At 42.9% G+C, this 25,892-nt stretch overlaps 1 protein-coding gene across 4 annotated transcripts in view; it reads right to left on the minus strand.

Annotated features, from left to right (window-relative positions):
• Window positions 1-1,672: 1,672 nt before the first annotated feature.
• zgc:153993 (uncharacterized protein LOC767645 homolog) overlaps window positions 1,673-25,892 on the minus strand; it is a 68,694-nt gene continuing 44,474 nt past the window's right edge. For 2 of the 4 annotated variants that reach the window (XM_061276407.1, XM_061276409.1), the window contains 5 exons: window positions 23,747-23,908; window positions 21,633-21,765; window positions 7,563-7,682; window positions 4,390-4,494; window positions 1,673-4,317 (listed from right to left, as the gene is read on the minus strand). In XM_061276407.1, the coding sequence (XP_061132391.1) occupies window positions 4,219-4,317; window positions 4,390-4,494; window positions 7,563-7,682; window positions 21,633-21,765; window positions 23,747-23,908 (619 nt within the window). In that variant the 3' untranslated portion in view covers window positions 1,673-4,218. The remainder of the gene's footprint in view (window positions 4,318-4,389; window positions 4,495-7,562; window positions 7,683-21,632; window positions 21,766-23,746; window positions 23,909-25,892) is intronic. The other 2 variants (XM_061276411.1, XM_061276410.1) reach the window with 2 other exon arrangements.

Below are 25,892 nucleotides of genomic sequence, written 5' to 3' on the forward strand. Positions count from 1 at the left end.
AGTCCGACAACAACAAAAAAAGAGGCAAGACGCAGCCAGAGAGTGTCACGTTACAGTCAGCGCGGTAGGAGTTGTAAGAAGCAACTCGCCGTAATGACCCGTGATATATGTTATATCCTTACTATTTTCCAGGTTCTTAGATAGCAAGAATAGGTCGGACAACGACGTGAATGATAACTGCTTTATTCCTTACTCACAGTGCGTTCACAGGGTGTACCACAACAACACAGAATGCGCCCATCCCACTTCCGGGGTTTTTCTACTACGGAATTTGAGTTAGCCCAAAATACACATCTCTTCCCCTCTTACAATGAACGTGCTATATGCACCTATAACTTGACATCTTCAAGATCTATCAATAACTACCATTAAACAAATATCATATATGGTCCAGACAATTATGACAATAATATTCCCATGAAACCTTAACTTTGGGTGCGTTTGAACTACGTCAAATTATACCGAATTATAGCGAAAAACCGATGTCGTACGGCGTCAGCACTATGTTGTTTTCAATAAAAACATGAAGAACTGACGTTTGCGTCAGTCAATTTTAATTTTTATAAAAGATTATTCTCATTTGATGTCTTTAAATTCATCCACGTTCTGCCATTGAAGCGGGGTGCATTCAAAAACCAGTCGTACAGACGGAAACGTTTTGTGATCAAATCTTTCATAACGTGAATGATTTGAGTGAATTGATTTGAATGAATAATTGAGACAAAATTTCAGTTCTGAAGGCTCCTTTTGTCCCAAGCAAAGTGACAGATGGTGGGGAGGGGGGATAAAAATTGTAAAATCAATTCACTCAAATCATTCTCGTTATGAAAGATTTGATCACAAAACGTGTGTGGCTTTTTCTTAAATGAACACGTTTGACATTGCTATCGTGTCAGCTTTTAATTATATTGCGCTGTCATGTTAAAGCAAATTAATAAATGCAACAATATTAATTTGCTTTGAAAATACCTGAGTAATAAAATAAAATGGATGGATGGATGAATGATGATCACAATTAAGTAGAAAGTCTCCTTTGTAATATATACTCCTTGTAGCCTGTACCCAAAAAGAGGAGTTTCTTTGCATCGATGTTTATGCAAAGAGCTCAAGTGATTATATTGTTGCGTTTTGGTGAAGTGAATGAGTGTTCCGTCTGTACGACTGGTCTTTGAATGCACCCCGCTTCAATGGCAGAACGCGGATGGCATCAAATGAGAATAATCCTTTATAAAAATTAAAGTTGACTGACGCAAACGTGAGTTCATGTTTTTATTGAAAACAACAGTGCTGACGCCGTACGACATGGGTTTTTCGCTTTCCAAATAAGGGGTCGTCACTAATTATTTGTGTTTAGATAAATGTCTGAGCTATAATGGTGTAATTAATGATTAAAACTTGAACGTATCTGTTTATTGTATTCGTTTATATGTTTAATAAAGACAAAGCCATCACAAAACTGTTGTAATCATTTAGATTCTGATCTAAATTAGCCTTGAATAAAGACTAAGCAGTCAAATGAATTAACAGAAAAAATGGACAGCCGGACTCGGACTCATGGCCAAGAGGCCGGACTCGGACTCGGTGCAAAAATCCGACCGAGTCCACAGCCCTGATTTCTAATGAGTGCTGGTCCAGCTTGATGGACAGGAACGGTTCAGGACACGAGGCCAACTCAGATTTTCCAACTTTTATTCAAATTTCAATTTGTTTAATTTGCTTTCAACTACAGCAGAGCAGCAGTAGCAGGTTGAAAACCTTAAAAAGAATTAAGGGGAAAAAAATAGGAATTTTTCAACTAACTTTTTAAATAAGGATGGGTTTAACCCAAGATGCTCCATTTGAAGTAGAAATTGCCATATCACGAATAACTAATTTTTTTTACCTTTACTTTTTAACTTATATGTAGAAAGGTTTTGAAACAACCTTGGCATTTCTAAACACTTATTTAAATGTATTGAAAATCAAACATAACTCACCAACATCCCTGCACTTCTCCCGCTGCACTGAATGGGTGTGCACACGCTTGTTTTTATCTTGCCTGCCACCACACCTGTTCTAATTAGGCCAATTCTGGCAATTTCATGGGAGTATTGTGAACCAGCTCTTATGTTGGAGCTCCATCTTATGCCAAATAAACATAAGAAAGGAAATGCCTAAAGTGAAAGAGGTGATGAAAAGATATTTTTTAGCTTTTCCGCCTTTGGCAACAAAGTTAGGGTGCCCCGATACTCCACACCAACCAAAAAGCATTTTCACCTCTGTTTTTCCGGAAATTGGCCGTTCTTATCACCAAGCTTTGACTCCACCGCAAAAGACATGACTGGGACTAGGTGATGGGATATCTTTTCCTTCCGCTTGGTCTCACTTCAACTACATTTCGGTGAAAAAAGTCAGAAGCCAGAGCTATGGTAGACCATTAATGATTGAAACAAGAACAGAAATGACAGCAAAAAACATGTGGGCCTCATATTGAACTTTGATGTCAACTAGGAGGCCGCAAAATATCACCCTGCATATGGCCTCCAGGCTGCAAGTTGGGGACTACTCCTCTGGAGCAAATACCATATAAAAGTGCTGATTGAGGTGTCTTAATGAAATTTACTTGTTTTAGCAAAAACACAAATCCAGTGAATGTTTATTTATCTTTAAGGGACATGGTGGAGAAAAGAAACAAGTGAGTCACATTTAATATTAAAGGAAAATACAGAAAAACTGACTTCATTTTGCATATGAAAAGCCATTAAAATGCTGAGTCAGTGACTACCATACCTATTATAGTTAAAACCGTCCAATCTGTAAAAATGAGCAATTACAAATAACCTATTGGCAACCAGAAAACAAGACCCACTGAAGCATTTACAACACACTTGTGACATATTCAGTAGTCATTAGATTCGTAATCTGTTTAAACCCATTATTGCCATCTGGTGGAAGAATTGCAGCAGCAAATCGTAACTCCAGATAATCAAGCAGTTGGTGATGGCTGTGAAGACAAAATGGTCATAGGCAGTCTACATGCATTTCTATTGAGGATAACCTGAGAGAGACATCTTCAGTAGTTTTAGTCATTGGCCTAACCCAGTGCTTCCCAAGGGGGGCACGTGTGAAACCAGGGAACATGCTTTTCTTTTGGCTGTACTAGATTAAAGGGTAATTAGACATCCACTGCAGTAGGTGGGAGTGGCGGTAGCACTGGAAAAGTATTCGCTCTACAGTGTAGAGCGCACATAACACACGCACACACAGCACAGCACAGAGCAGGCAATAAAAAGTGCAGTGGGACACCATGGAAAAATATTGAACAGGGTTGATAAGAACGGCGGAGAGAGACGGAGATAAGAGAATTGACAGTTACACGAAAGCTAAGAGAAGGAAATATGACAAAGCGTATCCAGTGCTCAGCTCCAGTGTGACTACGATGGGAGACGAGGAAAGACCGTTGTGTTTACTGTGCCTTACAATGTTGGCAGCGGACAATATGAAGTCAAATAAATTAAGACGGCAATTATAAAGTCATTGCACCAAAATCACGCTGATAAGATGCCACAGGGTTTTCAGCGAAAACGGCAGAATATTGCGAACAATCATCCCACTTTGTGAATGCTACTTCAATCAATCAGCAAGCACTGTAAGCATCATATAAAGCAGCGTACCAAATTGCTCAGTGCAAAAGAAAACACCATTGCAGAAGAGCTGATACTACCTCCAGCCGTTTTTTGTTTTGTAGGTTAAAATATTTTATGTATTGTGCTCCTGAATTAATGTTGCTGATTACTTTGAATTTAATATTATTTATTGCTGTTATTTAATTTAATATTATGTATGTTATTTTATTTTTTTCATCATAAAATGGCAGTTGGTCAAGAATGTTTATAGTTTGAATAAGTATAATTTATTTTTTAATTTCAGTGATGCACTTTGAATCTGTTTTGTTACACTAAAAATCAATGGTATTTATAAAGTTATTCTTCATTGTAAGTTGATCTTTCTTTTTATTTATTTTTTGTTTTCCTTTAATGTTAATAACATGGGGGGGGCGAAATGTTTTCTCCTCCCTAGGGGGGCATCACAGAAAATAAATGAGAAGCACTGGCCTAACCCTTTCTTTGGTTTATCAATGACAGTAATTAATGGCCTAAAAAACATTTCCGATAAACAAATGAAAATGTTGGTTGCAATTAGTGCCCAACTGAAGCATTGAAGATTGTCCGCTGTTTGTCAGCGTGTCCGTTTATAATAAACAATGGTTGCCACTAAAATTACTGATGCCACTAAGGTAACTGTCCTCCAGTGAGACCATCCACGGATTACACCTTCCTAAAATAAAAGACAGAAAAAAAAGATTAATATCTAAATCAGTGCAGCAAGTGTTAATGTAAGTATACTCACCCAGCCTCCCTGCTGAACAAGCCAAAAGTAGAGTTTCTCTCTGATAACCTGGAGTACCCAGCTGATTATAAGTCTGATGTTCTCAAGATGATTTGTGGTCAGTGCCTTTGAAATGAAACACATTTAAACATAATTAATATGTAATAAATAATTACCGTTTTTTTCCGTGTATAGTGCGCAAAATTTAACTAATTTATTGTCCTAAAATCTGGGGTGCGCATTATACATGGGTACAAAAAAATTAATTTTTTTTTTTTTTTTAATTTTCTTTTTTTTTTTTAAAGAAAGTCATGGTACAACAAAACCAACAACAGGACTGACCGACAAAGTCGTGGAACAAAAAGACAGGGTGACATTACCAAAGACAGGAACAGAAACCAAACAGACATCATGACAGTAACACATGCAATGATCCGACGGTGAGCGAGGGGCAGACAGGACTTAAATACAAAACACGTTACATCGATTGAGGTGACACAGGAAGAGAGGGGCGACGCGAACAGAAACTATGGCAACCTAGACACATAGCAAAACTGGGGACGAGACATGACAAATCTCCCTCGAAATAAAACTTGAAATAACCTTTCTTCTTGTTTGTTGTCAATCGCGCATCGCATTCAGCCATCCTGCCCAACACACTTAGTAAAATTCATAATTGACGACACATCGTTTGATGCGATGGTGCAATCCTTGATGGTGTGTTATTGTCAAATACTGTTTGTTTTTTAATCTCCATCGCGGACCGGACGTTATACGGAGGCCGCCATTACAGATGCGCAGAACGGATGCGCAAGACACGTCAGCGATATAAAGAGCGAGAGTTCAGTTCTCCACTTATTAGTTTCAATTCACAGTTTAATTTGCAGTTTCAATCAGCAAATAACAAAATGCGTATTACAGGTAATATTTTATTTCACAACACTTTGCCTTGTTCCTTTTGTCTCTGGTGTTCACTTCAAACACGCTCCATACGACCGCAATGCTCTCGTATCAGACAAGGCTTGCTCGATCACCTGCTCGTTTGCTGTCTGTCACAATGTACCCTACACAAATCCAAAACATTTGTTGCGGCTCCGAGTCATGACGAGGGGCAAGTTTTGGTTTCCAAGGGTGTTTTTATTCCTCTTCAACGTCTCTCCCATACAGAGCCGCCTTTTTCACGTCCGCACGCCTTTTTCACATGCGCGCACAGAGCGCGGTGGTGCGTTTACGGGCAGTCGGAGAAATCAACGGCAACAAAAAAAATTACATCCAGCCTAGTTAAGACCATACCAAAGACTATAAAAATGGGACCCATTGCCTCCCTGCGTGTGTGACGATCATTGGGACTGGAAGGTTGTGAGTTCAAACCCCGGCCAGGGTTCATACCAAAGACTATAAAATTGGGACCATTTTCCTCCCTGCTTGGCACTCAGCATCAAGGGTTGGAATTGGGGGGGGTTAGATCACCAAATGATTACCGAGCGCAGCACCGCTGCTGCTCACTGCTCCCCTCTCCCCCAGGGGATGGATCACAACCACATGGGGATGGGTTAAATGCAGAGGACAATGTAGGGTACATTGTGACAGCAAAAGAGCAGGTGATCGAGCAAGCGTCTGATACGAGAGCATTGTGTTCGTATGGAGCGTGTTTGAAGTGAACAGCAGAGACGAAAGGAACAAGGCAAAGTGTTGTGAAATAAAATATTACCTGTGATACGCATTTAGGTCTAGAACTGAACTCTCGCTTTTTAGTATATAGCTGACGTGTCTTGCGCATCCGTTCTGCGCATCTGTAATGGCGGCCTCCGTATGATATCCGGTTTGCGATGGAGATTAAAAAACAAACAATATTTGACAATAACACACCATCAAGGATTGCACCATCGCATCAAACGATGTGTCGTCAATTATGAATTTTACTGACTGTGTTGGGCAGGATGGCTGAATGCGATGCGCGATTGACAACAAACAAGAAGAAAGGTGATTTCAAGTTTTATTTCGAGGGAGATTTGTCATGTCTCGTCCCCAGTTTTGCTATGTGTCTAGGTTGCCATAGTTTCTGTTCGCGTCGCCCCTCCCTTCCTGTGTCACCTCAATCAATGTAACGTGTTTTGTATTTAAGTCCTGTCTGCCACGTGTGCGGCGCGCCGCTGACGTCGGCCTCATCGTCAGTTGCAGTTCAAATTATTCCACAGGCCCATGTAACGATATATAAACTACCGTTTTTTTCCATGTATAATGCACCCCCATGTATAATACGCACCCTAAAAATGGCATGTCGATGCTGGAAAAAAGCCTGTACCCATGTATAATACGCACCCAAATTTTCACCCAAAGTCCCAATGATCGTCACACACGCATCTGGGTGTGGTGAAATTTGTCCTCTTCATTTGACCCATCCCCGTGTGATTTTGATCCATCCCCTGGGGGAGAGGGGAGCAGTGAGCAGCAGCGGGGCCGCGCTTGGGAATCATTTGGTGAGCTAACCCCCCAATTCCAACCCTTAATGCTGAGTGCCAAGCAGGGAGGCAATGGGTCCCATTTTTATAGTCTTTGGTATGGTCTTAACTAGGCTGGATGTATTTTTTTGTTGGCGTTGATTTCTCCGACTACCCGTAAAGGCACCACCGCGATCAGTTCGGTTAAAATGAAAAGAGGAAAGTGACGTGCGGACATGTGAAAAAGGCGGCTCTGTATGGGAGAGAAGTTGAAGAGGAATAAAAACACTTTGGAAACCAAAACTTTCCCCTCGTCGTGACTTGGAGCCGCAACAAATGTTTCAGATTCATTGTGACAGCAAACGAGCAGGTGATCGAGCAACCGTCTGATACGAGAGCATTGCGTTCGTATGGAGCGTGTTTGAAGTGAACAGCAGAGACGAAAGGAACAAGGCAAAGTGTTGTGAAATACAATATTACCTGTAATACATATTTGCTGATTGTATTAAACTATCACATTCATTGTCAGTTAAGAAGAGAAGAGGACTATTTGCATCGGATCCATAGTGCGCATGCGCAGTGATACTGCCTCCGTATGACGTCCAGTCCGCGATGGAGATTAAGAAACAAACAATATTTGACAATAACACAGGTTTCTGTTTCTGTCTTTGCTAATGTCACCCTGTCTTTTTGTTCCACGTCTTTGTCGGTCAGTCCTGTTGTTGGTTTTGTTAGAGAGTTATGTTAGTTTACCAAGTCTGTGTTTTGAGTTCCTCCAATGAACCCTGGTCCAAGCTGCACTTGGTCGCCCTGCTCCTTTCCACACTCCATCCGTGACAAGATTTTCTTCAAAAATTGTTGTACCATGATTTTCTTAAAAAATAAATAAATAAATAATTAAAATTGTACCCATGTATAATGTGCACCCCAGATTTTAGGACAATAAACTACCGTATTTTCCGCCCTATAAGGCGCACCTAAAAACCTAAATTTTTATCAAAAGTCAACAGTGCGCCTTATAGTCCGGTGCACCTTATATATGGATCAAGTGATGAATTTGTTGATCCATACTGGTTGTACACAGTGTGCTCTGCCAAAATGTTTTAGTACGTTTTAGTACGACTAGTAAATTACAAGGTCGCATCGCTTCCCAGCATTACGGTAACTGTAGTCAGGGGGCGTAACCGAATAGCTGTTGTACCCGCGAGGCTATTTCATTTCAAAATAGGCTGCTCCGTTAATGTTTCGAGTAAATCTACGGATCAATATGGAAGGGAAACATAGGTAAGTAGTACCAATGCGTTAGATCGAACTTTAGTCAGTTCTGATCATTTTATAGGAGCTCGCTTGAGAGACGCGATTGTTTACACTTTGCTGAGGCTCATGGGAGATTGCGAGCTGAGGGTCATGGGTTTTTGCGGATGGCTAATGCTATAACGATAGCTGCTATACGCGCGAGGCTATTTCATGTCAAAATAGGCTGCTCTGTTCATGTTTCGAGTAAATCTAAGGATCGATATGGAAGGGAAACATAGGTAAGTAGTACCAATGCGTTAGATTGAACTTTGGTCAGTTCCAATCATTTTATAGGAGATCGTTTGAGAAACGCGATTGTTTACAGAGGGCTCGTTGGTTATTGGCTAGTGGGTGCATACCGCAACCCTAGTCAACCTCAGTTTGTTGCAGTATAGCTTCTATTTTATGCGCCTTATAGTCCGGTGCGCCTTATATATGGACAAAGTTTTAAAATGGGCCGTTCATTGAAGGTGCGCCTTATACCCCGGTGCGCCTAATAGGGCGGAAAATACGGTAGTTAAATTTTGCGCATTATACATGAAAAAAAAACCCGGTATTTTATACAGTTTGTTCAATGTTATCTGACTCTTCAGATATGAATGAAAGGCAGAATTAGTATTTTTAGAGTTGTTCACATCTGCCTGAGTGACTCATGTTTGGTTATTTTGTCATTTGACAAATAAAGACAATTGTGACAATGAAATTTGTTTTATAACAGTGTGTATTTGCATGACATTTTTTAACTACAAAAATGTCATGCATATGCACACTGACATTTTTTAACTACAAAAATGTCATGCAAATACACACTGTTATAAAACAAATTTCGTCGTCACAATTGTCTTTATTTTTCAAATGACAAGAAAACTATTGGCCCCCGGGCCCCTTCACTTTATCAAATCTGGCCCTCCTTGCAAAAAGTTTGGACACCCCTAGTCTAAGTTAACAGCTGGCAGCAACTGCGTAGTGCAGGGGTCACCAACCTTTCTTAAACCGAGACCTACTTCCTGGGTACTGATTAAGGCAAAGGGCTACCAGTTTGACACAGACTTCTGAAATAGCCAATTTGCTCAATTTGGCTTTCACTGTGTTATTATTGTCATTTCCAGTTCACATGTAAGTGTGAAAATACAGTCAAACCTTGGTTTTTGAACACAATCCGTTCTAGAAGGCGGTTCGAGAAGCGAATCGGTCAAATTCCGAATCTATTTTTCCCATTACAAATAATGGAAACATTTTTAATTCGTTTCATGACAAAACCCCCACCTTTTTTAAGCATTTTTTCATTTGCGCATATTTGTCCGATCGCGCAACTGCAGCGCACCGCCAAACGCGCAACCGTAACGTGTCACCCACCGTGCAACTGCACCGCGCTGGTCGCATTATTGTGACAGAGCCGTCGCTGAAATTTAGAAAATATGTCCTGATGTACTTTCCAAAATTTAAGTCAACCTCAATGTGCAGGGAGCTTAATTTGGTCCAATCGCGCAACCGCAGGGCGCCGGGCGCTCACTGTCGCATTGCTTTAAGAGCGTCTTTGTGTTTTAGGATGGCTTTACTGCTCCCACTTGCTTTCTTTGGAGGCATGATTAGGGGTTAATACAATTTTCAAAGTAACGAAAATACAATAACAACGGAGTCAGTCGGCATCCGGGCCGCGCGGTCGGGTTTTCTCGGGTCCTCCTGGCTCATCTCGCGAGGTTTGACCTCTGAATTTTGTTCGACAACCGAAGCAAAAAATCTCTAATTTAATTTGTTCGAGAACCAGGACGTTCGAAAACCGAGGTTTGACTTTGAAATAAATAGATGCAGCTCACTGACAAGTGCCGCTATTTGAGCTAATTTTAGAACAGTCTTGCGGGTGACTCATGCGGTACGGGCGACCTGGTTCCCGCGGGCAACGTGTTGGTGACCCCTGGCGTAGTGGAGGCTCCCCATGGATCGCCACCTTGTCGTGGTGGAGAGCCTTGCGTGTTCCGATGAACCGGAGAGCAATGCCGTCTGGAGTCTCGGCTCCTGGTAGGTTCAACCATGGCGGTAAGGTCGAAGGGGAGGTTCCAGACAAAGTGCAATCCAAAGACCTCAACGGTGGGAGTGGCAGAGGATGACACTGTGAGTCACAATGGCGATGAAGGCTGCAACAGAGGGTGTTCTCCAATCGTCATGGACTCAATGCCATTGGATCCCGGCCCCTTTCTGCCAAGGACCATGTGGTGGCTGCAGGCGCATCAGTCTCCCCACGCTAAAAGACGTCACGCGCAGGCGTCCTCCTGGAGGAAACCTATTCCACTTTACATCCTGGACCGATCAGGAAGTGGTAACGGGGGCAGGACAGTGAGGTCTGGCAGCCCCTAGTCCAGGGGTGGGCAAACTACGGCCCGCGGGCCACATCCGGCCCACGGGACCGTTTAATCCGGCCCGCCAACCCTGAACAAATTGTATTATTAAATTTTTTTTTTGGTCATTTTGCCTGCAATGACTGCGTCTTCCCAGTAGATGGCGAAGCGCTCGCCTGCGCACTTACTACCGGAAGCTGTGTCAGAAAGCTCGGTGCATACTCACAAGTGCGTGTACGTACTCAGTAGTACGGACTTGGCGCACTCTCGCTCTATTCGTATCAGTCCCGAATTTAGAGCGTGGGCTTTGACGACAGCATTCTTATAATTCGTGCGCTGAGCTTTCAGATGCAGTTTTGCGCTAAAGCCACCCACAAACCTTCCCCTGGAATCCTTCCATTAAAATGAGTGGCCCGAAAAAAAGAAGTGAGTGCCGAATGTTAAAAAAGAGTGGCCAATTTGGCTCGACGTACGCGACGTGACGTTCAGCCACATCAACATCAACCCGTCACAGATCAAGGTAAACGGACCAACACCTCGGATCTCGCCTAAGAATTGCCACAACAAATTTTACTCCAGACTATGACGCACTAGCAAAAAAGGGAGACCAAAAACACTGTTCCCACTGAAAATGAACGGGAGGCTCTCAAGTTTATTGTAAAAAAATGCATTTTGAATATGATTTGTACACATAGCAGGGATTGAAACTAGCGACCATTCTCATTTTCAAACAATGCAGGATGCTCAAGGACATTGATGCACCACCTATTTGCGACTAATCTTAACCTGTAAGGTTCTTAAGGCTTACTTTAAGGAAGTGTTTCGCGTTTCCTCACCTCTGTTACCAGGTGTTTGCGAGTTAAAACTCTGCTCTGATTTTCAGATACCCATCACCGTGTTGCCGTTTTGATTATTTTATTTGGGTGTATGCTTTCACCGATTCTTCAAGATGATATATTTGCTCAGAATGTTTGCCGTTTGATGTGATCTCATAAGATAAACATCTTTCATTAATCTGACCTGCAGGCACTGAAGTGATGGAGATTGTTATTCATAATAACAGTGTCGTATTTTACGAGAATCACTGATAGCAGTTTTTTAGTGAATTATTATTTTTTTAATGCTGTTAATAAATGCATTTGTTTTCAAAAAACTTGTATGGAATATCCATGCTTTACTACCTACTAAAGGCCAAGATCTTTTATGCAATGACCTTTACAGGTCGCTTATATGACGTCACACAACGCCTACGTCCATCTGCTCCTGGTCCGGCCCTCCGGTCCAAATTTAGAACCCAGTTCGGCCCGCGAGTCAAAAAGTTTGCCCACCCCTGCCCTAGTCACTACCTGGCACACAGGCGGTGGGTGTTAGATTCAGTCGTTAAGTTCTTGGACTGAGGCAGAAGAGCTTCTCGGCAGCTACACCCATGACTGAGCAGCCCTATTCAGGATCCACTCTGCTCACCCCATTAGGGGAGGGGGTTAGAAAAGGTACCCTAAACATAGCCTGCCTCACAAAATCCTGTCTGGAATACCGCATCCAGAGGGATCACCACCACGCGGTCAGAAACAAAAACATGTACACATTGGAGCCTGGAACGTGCGGACGCTAACGGACAACCAAGCCAGCGATCGACCTGAAAGGCGAACTGCCATCATCTCCAGAGAGCTAAGGACGTTCCATATTGACTTCGCAGCACTCTCCGAGACCTGACTGGCAGAGGAAGTGCAGCTGAAGGAGGAAAAAGGTGGATATACTTTCTTTTGGAAAGGAAAACCTGCAACTGAGCCAAGAATCCATGGTGTGGGTTTTGCTATCAAGAACCGCCTCATCAACCACCTCCATGAACTCCCTGTGGGCATTAACGAGCGCCTAATGACCGCCTGATGCTTGTCAACAATCAGATGGCCACGGTCATTAGTGCCTATGCACCAACACTTGATGCACAGGACGAAGTGAAGGAGGCCTTCTACGCTGACCTAGACAAAGTCCTATTGGAAGTCCCCAAGGAGGATAAGATAATCCTGCTTGGAGACTTCAATGCCAGAGTGGGACGAAACCACCACCTATGGAGGGCTACGCTGGGGAGAGAAGGGGTTGGAAACACAAACTCTAATGGCACATTACTACTAACCAAGTGCTCAGAACACAACCTGGTCATCACCAACACACTTTTCCGTCAAAAAAACAAGTTCAAAACATCTTGGATGCATCCTCGCTCCAAACTGTGGCATCTCATCGACTATGTCATTGTCCGCTCTAAAGACCGCCGCGATGTCTTAAACACCAGACCAATGACCAGTGCAGACGACTGCTGGACTGACCATCGCCTTATTTGCTCCATCATATCCTTCCGCCTAATGTGGAAAAAACGGATGCAGAAAAAACAGTGCCGTCCAAGAAATAACATTGAGCTGTTGAATGACATCGCCTACCAACAACAGCTGCAGGAGGCTCTTAGTGCAGCGCTGCCCAACCACTACCCTGAGGATATTGAAACACACTGGAGCACACTTTCGACTACCATAATGAACACATGCAAAAAAATCCTCTGTCACAAAAAGCGTTAAGACTGGTTTGATGAGAATGACACTGACATCTCTGACAATTAACAACAAACGGCAAGCTTTCATCACCTGGCAAAATGACATCCACTGTAAGGCGAAAAGAGTAACCCATTCTAAAGCGAAGGCAGCCGTCCAAACACAGGTTAGGAAGCTGAAGAACCAATGGTGGACAAAGAAGGCTCTGGAGATCGAGCAGCTTGCTGATTCCGGAGACACGAGAGGCTTCTTTGATGCCACAAGAGCGGTGTATGGTCCCAGCCACCACTGCCTAACCCCCCTTCGCTCTAAGAATGGCCTGCTCCTGAAGGACAAGGAGGCAAGTGCAAACAGGTGGAAAGAACACTACTAGGACCTCTTAAACAGGGACACTACGTCACCTGAGATGGAGGCTCTTGATCAACTACCACAACAGCCCACAACTGAAAGCAGGGGAGAGCCACCCAGCCTGAACGAGCTGCAGGATGCCATTAGGAAGATGAGGAACAACAAGGCTGCTGGGCTCGATGGAATTCCAGCAGAGGTCTTGAAGAAAGGCGGACCCGACCTTCTCAAGCACATCCATGCCCTGCTTCTTAAGATCTGGGAAGAAGAGGAAATCTCTGCACAGCTCAGAGATGCCTTAATCGTCTCCGTATTCAAGACAGGAGACAAGGCAGACTGCGGGAATTACCGTGGCATTTCTCTCCTCTCCACCATAGGGAAAGCCCTCGCTCGGGTTCTGGCCAACAGACTCACCCCCTTGTCAGAAAGCATCCTTCCTGAGTCTCAGAGTGGATTTCGCCCAAGTAGAGGCACCACAGATATGGTTTTCATTGCTCGACAACTGCAAGAAAAATGCCGGGAACAAACTCAACCACTATACATGGCCTTCATAGACCTCACCAAGGCCTTCGATTCAGTTAGCCGTCAGGCTCTTTGGCTGGTTCTATCCAAGATTGGCTACCCAGACAAATACATCAGAGTACTGAGACTACTGCATGATAACATGTCAGCAGGTGTCAAACAGGGATGCGTTATCGCTCCAATACTATTTTCCATCTTTATCGCTGCTATCCTCCGCCACACAAGCAAGCACCTGCCCCACAAATTCAAAATCATGTACAGAACTGACGGTCAACTTCTCAACATCAACCGATTCAGGGCTAAAGGTCAAACCACCACCATATCCATCATGGAGATGCAGTATGCGGACGACAATGCCCTTGTAGCCCTGTCGGAAGAAAACCTACAGAGTATTCTGTCTGCCTTCGCGAAGGCATAAAAACAGCTTGGTCTAGCCATTAATATAAAAAAGACCCAAATCCTCCACCAATCACTACCAAACTGCAGTTTGCCTGTCCGCCCCCCAAACATCTCTATTGATAACATCCGACTGGAAAAGGTTGACCACTCGGCACCCTCCTGTCATCTAAAGCCACCATTGATGATGAAATTGACCATCGCCTCAGCTGTGCCAGTGGGGCTTTCTCAAGACTACGGAAGCGAGTCTTCGAGAATCGTGACCTCCAAGCAAAGACCAAAATCCTGGTCTCCAAAGCTGTGGTCCATCCCAACCTTCTGTATGGGTCAGAAGCCTGGACCACATACAGCAGGCACTACTTAAGGGCACTGGAGACCTACCATCAGAGATACCTCCGGAAAATCCTCAGGATCAGCTGGAAGGACCGACGCACCAACACCAGCGTCCTGGAGGAGGCTGGCTTGCCTACCATCACTACCACCATTGCCCAAAACCAACTCAGATGGATTGCCCATGTAATCCGCATGCCTGACTCTCGTCTCCCAAAACAACTCCTTTATTCCCAGCTCGCTGAAGGAAAGCGGGCTCCGGGAGGTCAGAAGAAGAGGTTCAAAGACAACATAAAAGCAAACCTGACGAAGTGTCACATAAACCTTAAAACTTGGAAAAGCAAGGCCACAGACAGGACGACGTGGAGAAACCTTGTCCATGACAGCGCCACTCAATATAACGTTGACCTCCACCATGCTGCTCAAGACAAACGCAAAAAGGAGAGAGCCCCCACCAAGCTGGCCCAACCCAAACCCACCACCATTACATTCCCCTGTCCACACTAAACCAGAGTTATCGGGTCCAGGATCGGCCTCTTCACCCACTTGAAGACCAACAAAGACCAGGAAGGAGGACCGTCATACTGGACTACGAGTGACCGTCAATGATGATGATGAGTGGATGGATTTTGGGTAGTGACTGCATCTACACTTGGTTCAGCTATGCAGTGGTCATCATCACTGTATTGGCCCATGGGGTAAAAATCACCAAGTTTTGTTTGACTGGCAACTTGCAGGTCTGAGGTGGTTGGATTCATGAACCCTAACATAAGTCAACCCGGCCTGAACTGAAGCCACAGTGCGAGTGGCCAACAAGCCTTGGGAAGCAGGCAGACCCAGTTCCATCACACCAATGTACTCCGTGCCAACGTCACGCACACCAATAGTCGGTTGGATTTTCACTAGGAGTCATTTGTGACATGGCAGGAACAAGGAGTGGCGTCACAGTGATAGCATTGCAACTCAAAGGAGCTGCCTCCGTAGCAGTGAACAGGGGAACCACGCCTCGATTACCCAGATTAAAAAACACCGTCTCTCAGATTTTAGAGAGCAAAATGTGCAAAAATAAAGTCCAAGCCTAATATGATAGGCTGTGTAACATTCCGTACAACCCGAACAGTGTGTGTGAACATTTCACTGCCCAACCTTATGTTCAGTGAAAGGGTGCCCTGATTGTCCAAGTAGTCGCCAGTAACAGTCCGAGGAACAACTACAGGCCGCTGTAGAGGTTTTGATTTCAGCGAGGGAATAGCCATCCTAAATGCCTCACTAATAAGTGAAATGTCGGAACCAGAATTGATGTACACTTTCGTAGCAACATTTTCAATAATGGCCAGTGCATTGCACGTAAACTGTTTGCACGGGTGTTGTTGCGTTGCGTAGGCCTCTATACTCAAAGTAGACACTTGGCCCTCAGTATCTACTACCACTCTTTTCCCTGGCTGCCGTGGCCGTCATTAAAGGTTACATGATGGTTACTGTCAGGTCACATGATGGTTACTGTCATAGTGTCTTGGCCTTTCCCTGCCTGAGCGTGCTGAAGGGGAACTAGGTCTGTCAACATCAAAAGTAATGTCACAGTCATAGTCACGACAAGGAGAACTTGTCGTTGGGATGATGAGAAGAATGCCATCTCTTCAGGCTGTGGGGTCTGGTGCTGCTTGCATAGCTCGAGTGATGGTCATGGTGGTGAGGAGGAGGTGAAGACTGCCAACGGCCACGATGATCTGGGGAGCGTCGACATTCGCGGTGCTCCGGCGATTGCCCGGAGAAGTGGGAGTCACTGCAGGACCTACGGTCGGCCCGGTGATAGGTGCGTGAAAAGGAACGGGCTACATCCCGGACAGGAGACATGGATGGTGAGCGTCTGTACTTTTCTCTGTCGCAGGCACTCGTCTAGTAGTCTGGATGATCATAACTACGCCTGGGAGTATCATCGTGGAGAGCACGGTCCCGTCCATCTTGGGCGTCTGGCATCATGCACTTGCACGGCAACTTGAAGTTTCAGAGCACGTACATCACTGGAGAGGTGCTTTATGGCTTAAAAAAAGTTCAGCAGAACAATCCACCAGGTTCTTTCCATGTTGGGTGGAAACCATGGCTGATAGCGGCTCATCTCTGGATGTTGGTATTGTCGCATAGGGTGAGTGACTGGCAGTGGAGGCTCAAAGCCTCCTGAGCACGCTATCGTTTGCATGCAACCGTTAACGCATCCTCCAGCGTAGCGACGCTGTATTTATGACACTTGGATTGAAGGATGGGGCCCAATCCGGCAACAAATCTCCTGGAGCGTTCCATGGCAAAGGTTCCAGCACCAGCTTTGTGAATTCAGCAGCATAAACCTCCAAGAGTTCTCTGGGCATATACGCTGTCTAGCATTGACAAAAGTTTGAAAATGCAGCAGAAATTTCTTTCTGCCAACTACATCATTAAGCTTCGCCGCACATTTGTCGTAGTTCTGCTGCATGACGGGTGGCAGAGACAGCTAGTACTCCAAAGCATCTCCACTAAAGCGAATGGGAAGTATGGTTGCTATATCTATCTTCTGTCCATCCCCACAGGCTTTAACAGCCAGCTCCAATTGGGTCTTCCATAAACCTTCCAAAATCTTCTTTGACCTTACCGTCGCCGTGAAAACATGTCGGCAAATCCACACGGTAGTGAACCGCAGTCGTCGAAGCGTCCTGTGGAGGCAGGGCCGCCATACCGTCGACACCATAAGCGTGCACGCTGTCGTCCAGCACACCGTCATCAGGATGCTCTCGATGTAGTGACATACTGAAATCACAGTCCAGCTAAAACGAGCAGGTGAAAACTCTGTGTCTACACAAACAGTTCTGTAGATCAAACTGCCTTGTATTGCCCGGACGAGCTAGCCACCACTGAAGCTAGCTGACTGCCTCGGCAACTTTAGCAGAGACAAAGATGAGCCAGTAAAACACTGCTGCCTCCACTCTGTAATTCTTATAAGCTGTTCATCTCCGGGGCCGGAGTAAGGCGGTTCACAATGGTTATATAGTGCGTACTTTCTGGTAGTCTTCCTTGCTAAAATAAGATACCAACACGGCATTAGTGACTCAGCCACGTCTTTATTTTCCTCTCTCTCAACTCAACTCCTGTTCCCTCCTCTCTTTTCTCTTTCCCGCTGGCCCTCACGATGGGTGTAGCGGAGCAATTCACAAATGAAACGTAACCCAGATAACGTAAATATGCACATCATTACAGCATATTAGAAAATTACAATTATTACAAAAAATATATATAAATTAAATGTTACATTACCAATAAATATTATGCGGTTTAGCAGAAGTTGTCTTCCTATCTTGTTGACTTTGTGGTACTGCATATTTCATCTGAAACCTTTCTTTACAACACACAGGTCTTTTGATGATCCCGAGAGCCAAAAAGAACTCCGCAGGTTGTAGAGCATTATATCTATTCGGACTCCAATGCCTTGGAATGCGGACACTAGGGTGGCTACCTCAAAAGAAATGTTTAAAAGACAACGAAAGACTTGTTTGCACCTAGCTGAACTCCATGTCTCTGTCTGTCTGTCTCTGTCTGTCTGTCTCTGTGTCTGTGTCTGTCTGTCTCTGTCTCTGTCTCTGTCTCTGTCTCTGTCTCTGTCTCTGTGTCTGTCTCTGTCTCTGTCTCTGTCTCTGTCTCTGTCTCTGTCTCTGTCTCTGTCTCTGTGTCTGTCTCTGTCTCTGTCTCTGTCTGTCTGTGAGTACAGCGGAGGTGGGGTTTTAGTGAACCAGAAATCTTACTTATGTGTCAGAAAATTAGCCAGCAATAACTCATATTTTATAAGAAACAATATCACCATTGTGATGTCTCAAGTTTCAGTCCACAAAAATGGGACGAGATGGTTTTTTTGTGCGCAAAATTTCTAATACAAAATAAAGCCTAATATGAACTTTCCAGTTTTCAAAATGGTTTCTTCTTATTGAGCAAACCGCAAGAAAATGAATAATCTAGCTCTACAAATGCAATTGTGAACATAAACAGGAGCAATGTGCATCACTGAGGACAAGCGCAGAAGGCACGGGAGGCCGGCAGCCGGCCATGCGCGAGGGAATAGGACCAACCGCTGCAGGAGGTGTTGAGATGTGACAATATTCCGTGCCTGTTCTTTTATTTACTGTAAAGGTACAATACATGCATTGAACTGTGTGGGAATGGTTAATAAGGGAATGGGAAATATTTATGTGGCGTAAAGGTATTGGGGATGGTTTTGCAAAGCCTTAATATCGTGTAATCGACCACAAAGCAACAGGAGATTCATGCGCAACCGTGCCTCACTTTGGTTCGTCCCCTGGGTTAGTGAAGTGTGTTAATCCTGAAGGTGGACACTTTGCATTGCTTGACAAGGTAAACCACACCTACCCTCTAGCGGCCATCAAGAAACACTTCATGAATTTCAATACGATGGTGTTGAAATTAATAAATAACAATACAGTAATCCCTCACTACATCGCGGTTCGATTATCGTGGGTTCAGTACATCGCGGCTTCCCTCTATATAAAAAATCACAAATTCAAAATAAACCTCTTAAATTGAGGAATTATGGCACGAAAGTTGCCCAAACGCTGGCAGAAGGCAGGGAGTGTCCACACAATTGCAGTATGCAATTGTACCTTTTTATAAAAAAAGTTATAGAAGTTATAATAATAAGAGTTCTAAAAACATATTTACAGTATTGTACCTTGTTATAAAAAGTTGTTCTAATAATAAAAGAGTTCTAAAAACATATTTACAGTATGTATACTTTAGCTATGTCTCACACTCGCTCACTTGCTCGCTCGCGCGCGCACGCGCACACACACACACACGTATCATATTTAGTTTTATATTATTTATACATTTTCTGTATGTCATTTATACTACGTATTAATATAGTATTTACATACAAACTATTATTTAATGTTCTAATGATAACATATGCACTTACCGTTTTTTTCTGTGTATAGTGCGCAAAATTTAACTAATTTATTGTCCTAAAATCTGGGGTGCGCATTATACATGGGTACAAAAAAGTTTTTTAATTTTTTTTTTTTTTAATTGTATTTTTGATTTTTATTTTTTTAAGTCCCAATGATCGTCACACACGCAGGGAGGCAATGGGTCCCATTTTTATAGTCTTTGGTATGGTCTTAACTAGGCTGGATGTAATTTTTTCTGTTGGCGTTGATTTCTCCGACTGCCCATAAACGCACCACCGCGCTCCGTGCGCGCACGGGAAAGAGGCGTGCGGACGTGAAAAGGGCGGCTCTGTATGGGAGAGACGTTGAAGAGAATAAAAACACCCTTGGAAACCAAAACTTGCCCCTCGTCATGACTCGGAGCCGCAACAAATGTTTCGGATTTGTGTAGGGTACATTGTGACAGACAGCAAACAAGCAGGTGATCGAGCAAGCCTTGTCTGATACCAGAGCATTGCGTTCGTATGGAGCGTGTTTGAACAGCAGAGACAAAAGGAACAAGGCAAAGTGTTGTGAAATAAAATGCACAGAACGGCTGCGCAAGACACGTCAGCTATATAAAGAGCGAGAGTTGTTTTCTTCCTATTAGTTTCAATTCACAGTTTAATTAGCAGTTTCAATCAGCAAATAACAAAATGCGTATTACAGGTAATATTTTTTTTCACAACACTTTGCCTTGTTCCTTTGGTCTCTGCTGTTCATCCTAAAACACAAAGGCGCTCTTTAAGCAATGCGACAGTGAGCGCCCGGCGCGCTGCAGTTGCGCGACCGCACCAAATTAAGCTCCCTGCGCAGTGCGCACTGAGGTCTACTTAAATTTTAGAAAGTACATCAGGACTTTAAAAATATCTTCTAAATTTCAGCGACGGCTCTGACACAATAATGCGACCAGCGCGGTGCAGTTGGGCGGTCGGCGGCGCGCTACGGTTGAGCGTTCTCTCTCGCGCTCTCTCTCGCTCTCTCTCGCACACACGCGCACACACGCGCACACACGCACACGCGCACACACGCAAACCGGATATTATACGGAGGCCGCCATTACAGATGCGCAGAACGGATGCGCAAGACACGTCAGCTATATAAAGAGCGAGAGTTCAGTTCTCTACCTAAATCCGTATTACAGGTAATATTTTATTTCACAACACTTTGCCTTGTTCCTTTCTTCTCTGCTGTTCACTTCAAACACGCTCCATGCGACCGCAATGCTCTCGTATCAGACGCTTCCTCGATCACCTGCTCGTTTGCTGTCAATGTACCCTACACAAATCCGAAACATTTGTTGCGGCTCCGAGTCACGACGAGGGGCAAGTTTTGGTTTCCAAGGGTGTTTTTATTCCTCTTCAACGTCTCTCCCATACAGAGCCGCCTTTTTCACGTCCGCACGCGTCTTTCCCGTGCGCGCACGGAGCGCGGTGGTGCGTTTACGGGCAGTCGGAGAAATCAACGCCAACAAAAAAAATTACATCCAGCCTAGTTAAAACCATACCAAAGACTATAAAAATGGGACCCATTGCCTCCCTGCGTGTGTGACGATCATTGGGACTTAAAAAAAAATAATAATTTTTTTTTAAAATTCACAAAAATTGGGTGCGTATTATACATGGGTACAGGCTTTTTTCCAGCATCAGCATGCCATTTTTAGGGTGCGTATTATACATGGGGGCGCACTATACACGGAAAAAAACGGTATATGGTTTAATATATACTTATTGATACACAAGCCATGTGTGTATGTTAAAAAAAAGGGTGACACTACTTCGTGGATTTTCACATATCGCGGGTGGTCTTGGAACCAATTATCCGCAATAAATGAGGGATTACTGTATACCGTTTCTACTTCACGGATCTTTGTTTATCGTGGGTGGTTCTGGAACACATCTCTCACAATTAACAAAGAATCGGTGTACTTCAAATATGACGACCGACACAAATTTAAGATTACAAAAAGTAAACCCTATAATACAGAAAAAAGTACAACTTAGATATAATGAAAATGCATAGATTTGGCATTCACTTTTGACACCCACTGTGTGACAAGGAGATATTTCATGCAGCATATCACTGGCTTGTTACCTTGTAAATGAGTCTGTATGCTAGATGGAAGAGAGCCACAACTCGACCCCAGTTGATGCCATCAGCAAAGATGTTCCTGGCCACTTTCATGAAAATATCCCGAGCACAGTTTCCTTGAACCTGGTTGATTAGTCTGAAAATGAGACAGAAAAAAAAAAAGCAAAGACTTGCAATAAAATGAACGTTCAACAATTTTGAATACCTTTTATTTCACTTCCAACATCATACTCAAGAGCTCCAGGTCCACAAGTAAGTTTAAATAAGCCCCCACCTCTTGCATTGTTCTTTTATTAATACCGTAAAGTGATTCCCATAATTTGAGTACCACTCGTGGTAATTAAGTAAAGTCCATTAAGTAAAGTATATTTGCATTTAATTATTTCATTTATTTTTATTTCTACAATTATGAATTTATTCAATCCATACATTTAACTTTTGTGCAATGCAGTTTTCATTTAATCACTATTTAAATACTATATTTAAACACCAGGTATTGTATGTTGAACTGCATAATGTTGCATCAGCTTACAATAATATCAAATACATTACATAATACATACATAAAAAATATTTTTCTTGTACTCGAAGTTATTTAGGTACTATTTTCAGAAGGCTATCCTTTATTTCTGTTCTTTGTTTTAAATGTCTTTACTTCTTTTATTTTTAAATGCTTTTAAATGTTGTACAGTAGAGCCTCGGTTTTTGAACGTCCCGGTTCTCGAACAAATCGGTATTCGAACCAAAAATTCGAGATTTTTTTGCTTCGGATGTCGGACGACATTTGGTTGGCGAACCTCGCGAGATGAGCCGAGAGGACACGCATGCCAACTGACTCCATTCGTTATTACAATCTCGTTACTCTGAGGATTGCATCAACGCTAATTATGCCTCGAAAGGAAGCAAGTGGGAGCGGTAAAGCCATAAAAATACTCCTAAAACACAAAGACGCTCTTAAAAAATGCGACACTGAGCGCCCGGCGCGCTGTGGTTGCGCGATCGGACTAAATTAAGCTCATTGCGCACTGAGGTCCACTTAAATTTTGGAAAGTACATCAGGACATTAAAAATATTTTCCAAATTTCAGCGACGGCTCTGTCACAATAATGCGACCAGCGCGGTGCAGTTGCGCGATCGGACAAAATTAAGCTCCCTGCGCACTGAGGTCCACTTAAATTAAGGAAAGTACATCAGGACTTTAAAAATGTTTTCTAAGATTCAGCGACGGCTCTGTCACAATAATGCGACCAGCGCGGTGCAGTTACGCGGTCTGCAACGCGCTACGGTTTCGCGTTCGGCGGTGCGCTGCAGTTGCGCGATCGGACAAAAATGCGCAAATGAAAAACTGCTTAAAAAAGGCGGAGTTTTATTTTTTTTTCCTGGAACGGATTAGATTGTTCTCCATTATTTATAATGGGAAAACATGATTCGCAATTCGAATGATTCACTTCTCGAACAACCTTCTGGAACGGATTGTGGTCGAAAACCGAGACTCCACTGTACTTGTAATGATGTACTATATAAATAAAGTTGCCTTGCCTATAATTCCAAACGTATTAAAAAAAAAAAAATCAGTAAAATGACAATTTTGAATTTTCAAAACAAATAAAATATTAAACTTAAATTGTTTCAACGTACAAATATGGTTGACATAAAGCTAGTTATGGGAAAATGAAGCTTCAAATATCCTTCATGGACCTATTTCTTCACTCCTCGAGATGCCACTCTATTCAACTCTGGGCTGAGTTGTGATTTCTTAAACCACTTTATTAAACAATCCGTTCCATCTGGAGGTGTCAAAAGTACATCAACTGGTTCTTAAAGAAAATTTGAGCTTTTCCGTTCACTACACAGGGCTGTGAAGGAGCTAGTGGTGGGGTTGGATGAACATGAAGTGGCAGAAGGCAGGACAGGATTAACATTGCGGCTAGTAGAGATGGAAGAAATGGACAGCTTGTTAGTTGAAGGAACTATCTTGCTTTACATGATTTACATTTAAGAGACAGAATAAATTACAACTGTGTCTTAACAGAAAGATTAAATAAAACCTTTGAGAAACATTGAACATGTGACCACATTAAATAAAGCAGGAACCAGTTAATCTGTTTAAAGCATACCGTTGGAGCTCTGCATTTCGGTTCAATTCATCAGCAATCTTAAGTAGTTGTTCCACAACTTCTTTGATTTGTGGATCCTGTTGTTCATTTGAACGTCCACCCAAATCCTCAGAAGTAACTTGTCGACAGGGGTCTTCTGTATTTATTCTCTCAATCACATACCTGTCATTAACAAAATATGTATAGTAAAAAGGTTAATTAATTGAATAGAAAAATACTTGAGCAATAGAACTACCGTTTTTTTCCGTATATAATGCGCAAACTTTAACTAATTTATTGTCCTAAAATCTGGGGTGCGCATTATACATGGGTACAAATGTATATATATATATATATATATATATATATTTTTTTTTTAGTAACAGTAGTTTTTTTTAGTTCAGTAACACATGCAATGATCCGACAGTGAGCGAGGGGCAGACAGGACTTAAATACAAAACACGTTACATTGATTGAGGTGACACAGGAAGGGAGGGGCGACGCGAACAGAAACTATGGCAACCTAGACACATAGCAAAACTGGGGACGAGACATGACAAATCTCCCTCGAAATAAAACTTGAAATCACCTTTCTTTTTGTTTGTTGTCAATCGCGCATCGCATTCAGCCATCCTGCCCAACACACTTAGTCAGTAAAATTCATAATTGACGACACATGGTTTGATGCGATGGTACAATCCTTGATGGTGTGTTATTGTCAAATATTGTTTGTTTTTTAATCTCCATCGCAAACCGGATATCCTACGGAGGCTGCCATTACAGATGCACAGAACGGATGCGCAAGACACGTCAGCTATAGTATAAAGAGCAAGACTTCAGTTCTCTCCCTATTAGTTTCAATTCACAGTTTAATTAGCAGTTTCAATCAGCAAATAACAAAATGCGTATTACAGGTAATATTTTATTTCACAACACTTTGCCTTGTTCCTTGCTTCTCTGCTGTTCACTTCAAACACGCTCCATACGAACACAATGCTCTCGTATCAGACAAGGCTTGCTCGATCACCTGCTCGTTTGCTGTCTGTCACAATGTACCCTACACAAATCGAGTCACGACGAGGGGCAAGTTTTGGGTTCCAAGGGTGTTTTTATTCTTCTTCAACGTCTCTCCCATACAGAGCCGCCTTCTTCACATGTCCGCACGCCTTTTTCACATGTCCGCACTGATCGCGATGGTGCCTTTATGGGCAGTCGGACAAATTAACGCCAACAAAAAAAAATACATTCAGCCTAGTTAAGACCATACCAAAGACTATAAAAATGGGACCCATTGCCTCCCTGCGTGTGTGACAATCATTGGGACTTAAAAAAAAATAAAAATAAAAGAAATAAAAAAAATTGGCCGCGTATTATACATGGGTACAGGCTTTTTTCCAGCATCAACATGCCATTTTTAGGGTGCGTATTATACATGGGGGCGCAAAACGGTATTTCATACAGTTACAAAAAGCCCAGACTTGCATGGGTCTGCTAAAAATCTGCTTTACAAATTCCCCCAAAAACTGTCACACAAGAGACATTAATTTTTTTATTTTATTATACAATAATTTTTGGGCTTTTCACTTCCCTTCCATGTTCAGTGGAATGACAAAACTTGTATTATATTGAACATGAATAAACGTAACTTGGCCACAGAGGGAAATTGCAGACATATGAAGTACCTAATAGAAAATAGGTCTCTATTGCAAGTCGTGTTCAATAAATAAAGAAGACATAATACCTTGTCACTAGGATCCCAGAGTGCATCATTACATGGTGTAATACATTTTATTTATGAAGTTTTAACCATGTTAATCTTTTGTGTTTCGTTATGTGTTTGTTGACTGTCATATTTACCGGTCACATGTATGTCGCTGCTTTTTATTTTTTAAGCAAACCGTGACTTTTTTTATTCCAAATTAACGCAAATAATTATGAACGTCAAGTCTATGCACAAGCATTTCAAATTTGGCCCATTGAGTGACCTATAGGCTGCAGCGGTACATCGTTTCCTAACTGCGCTGCTAATCATGAGCAAATTACTCAACATCTCCCCGATTCTTTCACAGTTAAAGTCAAAGTCAAAGTCTGCTTTATTGTCAACATCTTCACATGCCGAGACACACAAAGAGATCGAAATTACGTTTTCTCTATCCCACGGTGACAA

The sequence above is a fragment of the Syngnathus typhle genome, linkage group LG4, assembly GCF_033458585.1.
Source record: "Syngnathus typhle isolate RoL2023-S1 ecotype Sweden linkage group LG4, RoL_Styp_1.0, whole genome shotgun sequence".
NCBI classification, from domain to species: Eukaryota; Metazoa; Chordata; class Actinopteri; order Syngnathiformes; family Syngnathidae; genus Syngnathus; species Syngnathus typhle.